This window comes from Eriocheir sinensis, chromosome 32 (genome assembly GCF_024679095.1).
Source record: "Eriocheir sinensis breed Jianghai 21 chromosome 32, ASM2467909v1, whole genome shotgun sequence".
In the NCBI taxonomy this organism is placed as follows: Eukaryota; Metazoa; Arthropoda; class Malacostraca; order Decapoda; family Varunidae; genus Eriocheir; species Eriocheir sinensis.
The window spans coordinates 558,991-569,132 of record NC_066540.1 but is presented as its reverse complement, the minus strand read 5'-3'; the positions used below and the strand labels follow the sequence as shown (position 1 = coordinate 569,132).

At 43.2% G+C, this 10,142-nt stretch overlaps 1 protein-coding gene across 1 annotated transcript; it reads left to right on the top strand.

The window, feature by feature from the left end:
* Positions 1–528: 528 nt before the first annotated feature.
* LOC127006404 (uncharacterized) lies at positions 529–7,230 on the top strand. Its single transcript, XM_050876359.1, has 2 exons — positions 529–1,891; positions 7,175–7,230. Exons 1-2 carry the CDS (start codon positions 529–531, stop codon positions 7,228–7,230), a joined length of 1,419 nt encoding a protein of 472 aa, XP_050732316.1.
* The last annotated feature ends 2,912 nt before the right edge of the window (positions 7,231–10,142 follow it).

Genomic DNA, 10,142 nt, shown 5'->3' with positions numbered 1-10,142 from the left:
CAGCTGAAAGAACAACAACAGAAGCTCATGAACACATGGAAAGAAACTGACGTTCCCGAAGATCTGAGGAAAGCACTCAACGACGAACTATACAGACTGAGGCTACAACATCAAAAAGGAGTGGAAGCTACAAGTACCCGCAAACTTTCAAAGCTGTACGGTGGAAATATGAAGCTCCCTAAACAGACAAGCGGATATATAAACCTCGTACCAACCCTCGAACTCACCCACGATCAGCAAGAGCTTCTCAACATGGGATTAAACTGCCACTTTATGACTAAGCCTCGCAAACACCGGAAGCGTCTTGAACTCGAAGCCCTACTAGATAGTATCCAAAACTTAGAAAAAGATGGAAAAGTTGAAACTTCAAACGAACTTCAAGCATCCATAATCGCTGAGGCCTCCAAGCAAAGAGGACACTACCAAAGCAGACAACTAGAAAAGAGACACCGAGAGGCAGCCAAACAGCTACGCAGCAAAGAAGAAATTATAATCCGAAGAGCAGACAAGACCGCAGCATTTGTAATCATGGCGAAAGAAGAATACCTCAGCAAAATGGACAGCATACTCTCCGACACCTCCAAATTCAAGAAAATACGCCGCAATCCTACAGACGACATAAAGAAGAAAATCAACGCCACCTGCAGAGCCATCAACATCGCTACAAAGAGCACACGCTTTCCGAAGCTGACCGGGGAGTTTTCTCCCGGGTACGCCTACGGCAACGTAAAAACACACAAGACAGGAAACCCACTCCGCCCCATCATCTCCCAGATCCCGACAGCCACCTACACCGTCGCCAAGAAACTCAACGAGATCCTCGCCCCGTACACCCCGATGAGCCACGCCCTAACGTCCACCAATGACTTCCTGGAGATCCTAAGAACTGCCCCACCTGCCGACAACCACATCATCGCTTCTCTCGATGTCGAGAGTCTGTTCACCAACGTGCCCGTGAACAGGACTATCCAGATCATCATGGACCGCGTCTACAGATGTGAAGAGACGGAACCCCTAGACATACCGGAAGAGGACCTACGCACACTCTTAGAGATATGCACCAAAGAAGCTCCCTTCACCTGCCCCCGCGGAGATATGTACTGCCAAGTGGATGGTGTTGCTATGGGAAGCCCACTTGGTGTGCTCTTCGCCAACTTCTTCATGGGAACCATCGAATCCATGGCCCTCAAGGACCAACAACCCTCCATCTACGCCCGATACGTCGACGACATATTTATCAGAGTGAAAAACATAGATGAACTACAGAAACTTAAGCAGCAGCTCAGCAACATCTCCGGCCTCAACTTTACCTTTGAAGAATCACAAGAAGGACGCCTGCCATTTCTCGACGTACTAGTATCTCCACAAGACTCAGGATTCAACACCTCAGTGTACATCAAACCAACAAACACAGGACTTTGCCTCAACGGAAACAGCGAGTGCCCGCAACGCTACAGAAGATCCACAATCAATGCATACATACGGCGAGCGATCTCACACAGCTCAACATGGAAGAATTTGCATAACGAATTGGAAAGAATTACACAAGTCCTTGTAAACAACGGCTACCCCAACAGTGAAGTGACCCAAGCCATCAACTGCGCCCTAGATAAATGGTACAACCCTGCAACCACTTCTACAAACCAAAACAACATCAATCTCTACTACAGGAACTACATGTCCATCGAGTACAAGACAGATGAAAGAGTGATCAAAGATATCATCCACAAGAATGTGAAACCAGCAAACGCAGAGCAAACCATATCACTCATCATCTACTACAAGACCTCCAAAACAGCCAACCTACTAATCAAGAACCGCCAAACACCACCACCGGCACCTCTTCAGGAAGACCATGTCATCTACGAGCACACCTGCGCTATTGAGGACTGTGGGCCTCATACATACATCGGGATGACACGGACAAAACTGACTAGGCGCTTAACATGCCACCTACAAAATGGTGCTATCAAGAACCATTACACAGTCAAGCACAAGGAAACCTTAGCACGCAGCCACCTAGAAGATTCAACGAAAATACTTGACAAGGAAACTGACCCACGCCGATTGTTGTTCCTGGAAGCCCTCTACATTGAAGATCTAGGGCCAACGATGAACACTCAAGCCCAAGATCTGCAAATCTTACCAACGCAGAAGAGAAGTAGCAGATGAAACAACACCTAGACACCTGCGCAGCGAGGGACGCCGCGCAGCATTTACCGCGCTACTTGTACACGCCACACCGGCCAATCACAAGCCAGAACGCGCATATAAAAGGAGCAACCCAGACGACCCAGCTCCATTCAGCCTGAAGATGTTCCCTAGGCAGGAACGAAACGTTGCAACCAACAACCCAACTTTTGGACAGCTCCTCGGGGCTTTAGACACCGTCAAAAGAGAGTTGATAAGACTAATAGAAAAAACGCAGCAGAAGCTGAATAATGCAGAAACAGCAGTTTCATTCAATCTCGTATGCTTAAAAGAGAATTTACTCCCTGGCTACACCAATCTAATATATATATATATATATATATATATATATATATATATATATATATATATATATATAGATATATATATATATATATATATATATATATATATATATATATATATATATATATATATATATATATATATATATATATATATATATATATATATATATATATATATATATATATATATATATATATATATATATATATATATATATATATATATATATATATATATATATATATATATATATATATATATATATATATATATATATATATATATATATATATATATATATATATATATATATATATATATATATATATATATATATATATATATATATATATATATATATATATATATATAGATAGATAGATAGATAGATAGATAGATAGATAGATAGATAGATAGATAGATATTTTTTTTTACAATAAAGGAGGCAGCTCAAGGGCACACGCAAAAAAAAACAATAATAAAAAAAAGCCCGCTACTCGCTGCTCCTAAAAAGAAACAAAAGAGGTGGCCGAAAGCAAGATCAAATACGGGAGGAGAGGTGTCCTGATACCCTCCTCTTGAAAGAGTTCAAGTCGTAGGCAGGAGGAGATACAGATTTACATAGACATAGAAAATCAGACCACACAGACCCCATGGTCCAGACTTGGTGGTCTGTCCTTAAACCTAAGTGATTTTACATTAATCAGAAGACTCCAAAACGTTGCATTTCTACTCTAGTTGATATTAAGTTGAAGGAAGTGACGGTCGAGCTTATTTTTGAAGGAGTCAATCGTGTTACACTGGACCACTGACGGTGGAAGCTTATTCCATTCTCGCACTACAACGTTGGTGAAGAAAAATTTGGTGCAGTCTGAATTTACTTGTCTACATCTGAGTTTTACGCCATTGTTCCTCGTGCGCAAAGTGTCATCGATCATAAACAATGTTGATCTGTCTACATTCGTGAAACCATTAAGTATTTTAAAACATTCGATCAGTTTTCCTCGGAGGCGACGTTTCTCAAGAGAGAACATGTTAAGGGTAGAAAGCCTTTCTTCGTAGGATTTGTTGCGCAAGGAAGGGATCATTTTCGTTGCCCGACGCTGAACACCTTCTAATTTATCAATATCCTTTGCATGGTGGGGAGACCAAAACTGTACCGCATATTCCAAGTGGGGTCTGACTAAACTGTTGTAGAGCAGGTATTACATCTTTATTCTTGAATACAAAGTTTCTTTTAATGAAGCCCAACATTCTGTTCGCTTTATTTGCTGCATCGATGCATTGCTGTGAGAATTTGAGGTTTGACGCGATTTTGACCCCCAAGTCTTTGACACATTGAACGCTTTTGAGTTTAACGCCGCGCATTTCGTATTCGAACTTCTTATTCCTCGTTCCAACTTGAAGGACCTGGCACTTGTCTACGTTAAAGGGCATCTCCCATCTATCCGACCAAGCTGAAATTTTGTGCAAATCCTCTTGGAGGCTTTGCCTGTCTTCGTCAGTGAGAACCGAGTTGCCAATCTTTGTGTCGTCTGCAAATTTACTAATGCGGTTATTGAGTCCAACATCCACGTCGTTGATGTAAATAATGAAGAGCACTGGGCCAAGGACCGAGCCCTGAGGGACGCCACTAGTGACAGGCGCCCACTCTGAGTTAAATCCGTCGATCACAACTCTTTGTTGTCTGTTGCTCAACCAATTCGCGATCCATTGGTTTACTTGACCGTCAATACCTATTTGCTTTAATTTGTAAAGTAATTTATGATGCGGGACTTTATCAAACGCTTTCTGGAAATCAAGATAGACTACGTCCAGTGATTTGGTTACGTCATAAACAGTGAAGAGGTCGTTATAAAAGGTTAATAGGTTTGATAGGCAGGATCTTTTGTTTCGGAAGCCATGTTGTGAGTCCCCAATCAATGAGTGGCTTTCAAGGTAATTCACAATTTTGTCTCTAATTATGCCCTCAAGTAGCTTACCTACAACCGAAGTTAGACTAATGGGCCTGTATTTACCTGGTACTTTTTTGTCTCCTTTCTTGAAAATCGGTGTCACGTTAGCCTTTTTCCAATCTGAAGGGACGATGCCTTGTCGCAAGGACATATTGAATACGGTTGTGAGGGAGGAGAGTATTTCGCTCTTTGTTTCTTTCAGCAGAGTTGGATATACTTTGTCAGGTCCAGGACTTTTATTTGTTTTAAGTGAATGGAGAGCTTTAAGGACTTCATCGGTTGTTATTTCAAAATTAGGCAATGCATGCTCGAGATTTACAATAGTACTGGTGTTGGTGGTAGCGAGAGGAAGACTGTTAGTATTAAACACCGAGGAAAAGTAATTGTTTAAGAGGTTTGCAATGTGTTGGCTGTCAGTCACTAGTGCACCGTCGCTGTTTGTTAAAGGTCCAATACCACTTTTGATCGCCTTTCTGTTGTTTATGTAACTGAAGAAAGATTTCGGATTATTTTACAGTTGGCTGCAATATTTTCTTCGTATCTACGCTTTGCCTGACCTACTAGTCTTTTTAATCGTCGCCTGGCATCATTATAAAGTCTAATGTTTTCGGGCGTGCTTTGTTCTTTCTTTAACCTGTAAAACAATTTTCTCTCATTGACTGATTGTTTAATTTCGCTATTAAACCACGGTGGGCTTTTATTAGTGTTAATTCGCTTCTCGCACAAGGGGACGAATGTGTTCTGCTGAGTGAGTAAGTGATTTTTAAGGCTTAGCCAGGCTTCCTCTACGTTGCCGTCATCTGATAGTTGTATTTCTGGTAGTTTTTGTCGGATTTCTACGAAGTTAGCTCTTTTGAAATTGGGCACCTTTACTTTATTTTCAGTCACTGATGATTGAGCTTTAATGTCGACGCGCACTAATTTATGATCGCAAGAACCGAGGTGTTCTCCTACCGTTACACTACTGACTAGGTTATCTTGGGTTGTTATAACAAGGTCGAGTATATTATTTTGTCGAGTTGGCTCAGAAACCATTTGGCTTAGATAATTTTCTTCTAGAAATTCGATCATTCTATGTGACTCGCCTTCTGTACCTGACAGTGTCGCCCAGTCGATATGGGGGAGGTTAAAGTCTCCTAATATAAGTGAGTCGCTGTTATTAAGTGACTGCCTTAAGACGCTGTACATTTCAAGGTCGTCATCGAGTGATTGCCCGGGAGGTCTGTAGGTGACAGATATATTTAAGTTGACTTTTGCAATGTTTACTCGCACGCACAAATGTTCAACGTTACTGTTTCCCGGTGTTTTGTCAGTTTGTTGCAAATAGCTTTTGACATAAAGGGCGACGCCACCGCCCCTACGGTTTACACGATCTTTGTTGAAGAGTCTGTAGCCATCTATGTTGTATTCGGAACTTAAATCAATATTTGTGGTGTCGATAAATGTTTCGGTTATAGCAATTATGTCAAAATTTTCTGTTAAAGCAAGACATCTCAGTTCATCAAATTGTTTCTTAGGCTACGCGCATTGAAACTAAGGATTTTTAAGTTATCTAGAGGCTTGGTAATAGAGGTGGTGGTACTTGCGGGATCACGGTTACGGGTTTGTTGTGATGCACGGCGTCTATTTACACGGGCGGGGTGGAGGGACGTGGCCGTGACTCATTTTTTGTTCGGATGACACGCACTGCTTCGTTGAGGAGCCTTCCGAGTCTGGCTGCCCCGATGGGAGAAAGGTGCAATCCGTCCCTGTGAAAGAGCTCAGTTTGTCCCTAGAAATTGTCCCATGCGTTTAGGAACTACACGTCAAGCTCCCTATAAGGAAGATTGTTCCAGAGTTTACTAGCGTGAGGGATGAAAGAGTGAAGATGCTGGCTAACTCTTGCATAAGGGGTTTGGACAGTATAGGGATGAACATGAGTAGAAAGTCGAGTGCAGCGGGGCCGCGGGAGGGGGGGAGGCATTCAGTTAGCAAGTTCAGAAGAGCAGTCAGCTTGGAAATATCGATAGAAGATAGAAAGAGAGGCAACATTGAGGCGGATTTTAAGAGGTAGAAGACTATCAGTATGAGGAGGAGAGCTGATGAGACGAAGAGCCTTAGCCTCCACTCTGTCCAGAAGAGCTGTGTGAGTGGAGCCCCCCCACACATGAGATGCATACCCCATACGAGGGCGGACAAGGCCCCTGTATATGGACAGCAACTGTGCAGGGGAGAAGAACTGGCGGAGACGGTACAGAACGCCCAAGTACATTGGGCTCACAGCAACTGCCTTGTATAGGCCACCCCCCGGTCTGGGTCCGAATTCACAAAGGCTTAGCTCGTAGTTTTGAGAACATTGAGATTCACAAAGCTCGCGCGGTAATAACCACAAACGAATTGATGACTTCACGGGTTAGAGCGCGGATTTACAAAGCCTTACCGCGCTCTTGGTTACGCTAAATATGTTGCTAAATAACTATTACCTCGGGGGTGTAGTAAACGTTAATAATATTATCATATTTACGTATAAATGCTTATAAATCGCGTTTTTGAACTTGAAATATAACTTTGCGAGTAGAGGAAGCCCATTTCTTTATAAAATGATTAGATATACACCCTTTGAGAGGTATATGCTAAGTGTGGGTGGTATGGCAACACTGACGCCCGCGGCCGTGGGATTGCCAGACCTCCCTCCTCCTTCATCTTCCTACCTTCTCATCCATTTATCCATCCATCTCTAGATTTGTCCCTCCGTGAAATGACCATGGACCTCTGTCGGGTGACAGCTAGCCCATGAGTTGGGCTGTACATATGGCAGGACAGTCTCAATTTTCCCTCGTTCCCTCCTTGTCCTTCGTTCCTGTCTGCCTCGATATCTGTCCCATATTTATCTTTGCTTTCTTCCTGCCTCAATCTCCTCCGTACCTTCTTTTTCTTCATCTTAAGCGGTAACAAGACATCGAACAGCTGAGTTACCTTGACGTAAATGTGCACCAAACAACGAAATAATTAGATTCGTAGATTACGATTTAGTACAGATTGCTTTAAAAGGAAGAAAAATTGAAAAAGAGAATGGGTTTCTTGGCTCAGCAGCTGAAGGGGCCTCCCTAGGATTGGCTGACGGTTCTGTAAACGTGCTTGCGAATCGCTGCAAGGCCAATTACGTCATCAACCAATCAATGGCCTCGCTGACTTAGCGCGCCTCTAACTACCATCTAAAGTTTGTTTCGTGAATCTGACGCTAATATGTTATGCGTAGTTATGTTAATCTGCAGTTAGTGAATATGTTTGTGAATTCCACCCCTGTTGCAGACTCCTTATTTTCTTATGTTCTAAATTTAACAAGGGATTCCCGATTTTACAACCCCCCCTTATATATACTAAACAATAACTCTTGCATTGTTACCGCGCGGTAAGACCCTAACTAGATTCCCGACTATGCAGAGCCCAACGGGTGGGGGTGGGGGTGGGGGGGGATCGAGGGGAGGCAAAGCCCTCTCCTCCGTTAGGAAGGGCGGTGGGTGGTCGGAGGGGGGGGGTTGAATCCCCCGGCCTGTTTTAGTTTAGGTCATGTTAGTCTCCTGAAAAGGATCTGACGCCGCCGCCATTAAATCGAGGGTGGTAACACTGCAGCAGAAAATGCATAATTGAAAACTGAGGCAAGCGACCGTCCCTCCTTCTCCTCCTCCTCCAAAGATTGCTCCCTCTCCAAAGGGGGGAGCACGGAGCTTTGCCAATGGCGGCCCGTAGCAAGGTGCCAACTGGCCGACTCTATCAGCGACCGCAGTCTATCCGACTAAGTCGTTCTGTCGACGAGGACTTGCGTGTCTCTGCGACCCTCCCGCGGAACTGGAATCCTAAAGGTTTGCCCAATTGTCAATTCACGTAATCAATTTACAAATTTAGTTCAGTTTACTAACCTCTCCCTTCAGAGATCGAGCTCGGATCACAAACTTATCCAGAATTCCTAAAAAGAAGAGAGAGAAAAAAAAAAGTAACGTATTATAGGCTCCTAAGTCATTCCTCCTCACACCAAGAACTTATCTAACATCTTGAATGTATCTATCGTGTTGGCGCTCAACACATGACTTCAACAGATTTTTTTTTTTTTTTTTTTTTTTTTTTACGTCGCGGCCTATAGCGCCGGTAGGCTTTTTCCCGGTGGGGCCTGATGGTCGGCCCAAGGCTTCTTCCCGGTGGGTCCTGATGGTCGGCCCAGCCCGTTCTGGCGCAGGCGAGTGTTTATATTGGCGCCATCTTGCATTGGCTCATGCTGCCCTCCCGGAGCTCATCTTTAATCCTAGAATCTAGAGTCCGGGTTGATAGGTGGTCTTCTGGACAGCATGTGGGTAGTTTTAAGCCACTCGGCGGCGGCTGAAAAATCCCAGCTTGGTGGCACCGGGCGGGGATTGAACTCGCGTCCTCCTGAACGCGGTGGTGTTACTCTGTCGATTCAGCCACCGCCTCCCCTACAACAGGGACATAGACAAAAATTGGTTAACAAACAGGGTGGTGGATGAGTGGAATAGGCTTAGCAGTCATGTAGTGAGTGCCAATACAATTGTCACATTCAAAAATAGATTACATAAATTTATAGACAGCGATATTAGGTGGGGTTAGATACACGGGAGCTACACGGGAGATTAGGTTCAGAGGAGCTGCCTCGTAAAGGCCTACTGGCCTCTTGCAGACTCCTATCTTCTTATGTTCTTATGTACGTCTGTTCCACTCATCCATCACTGTTGGTAAACCAATTCTTGCCTATGTCTTTGTTGAACCTGAACTTATCCAACAAAAACAAATTTCTACGTGTCCTACCCGGTGTGGTGTCATCTGCAATCCACGTATCCTAGGACATCCCATCCAATCTGTGCATGCGCGGGATTTGTTTACAAACAAAAAGTGGATGAATTGCGACACGGTACCGTGTCTTTGTCGACTGCCTTTCGCGATATGTCCCACATGAGTTTATTTTTTTATCTTTTTAAAAGTAAATGTAGACGTATGTTCTGAACTTGAAAATTGATTGATATATGAAAGTTTCTTCCTGTACCATTTGTATGTCAGTAAATGTGGTAAATGAGGTATGTCGGTAAATGTGATAAATGAGGTAACCTGCTCCCCTTGTATGTCGGTAAATGTGATAAATGAGATAACCTGCACCCCTTGTATGTCGGTAAATGTTATAAATGAGATAATCTGCTCCCCTTGTATGTCGGTAAATGTGATAAATGAGATAACCTGCACCACTTCTATGTCGGTACATGTGATAAATGAGATAACCTACACCCCTTGTATGTCGGTAAATGTGATAAATGAGATAACCTGCACCCCTTCTATGTTGGTATATGTGATAAATGAGATAACCTACACCCCTTGTATGTCGGTATATGTGATAAATGAGATATCCTGCACCCCTTGTATGTCGGTATATGTGATAAATGAGATAACCTACACCCCTTGTATGTCGGTATATGTGATATATGAGATAACCTGAACCCCTTGCATCTCGGTAAATGTGATAAATGAGATAACCTGCACCCCTTGTATGTCGGTAAATGTGATAAATGAGGTACCCTACACCCCTTGTATGTCGGTAAATGTGATAAATGTGATAACCTGCACCCCTTGTATGTCGGTAAATGTGATAAATGAGATAACCTACACCCCTTGTATGTCGGTAAATGTGATAAATGAGATAACCTACAC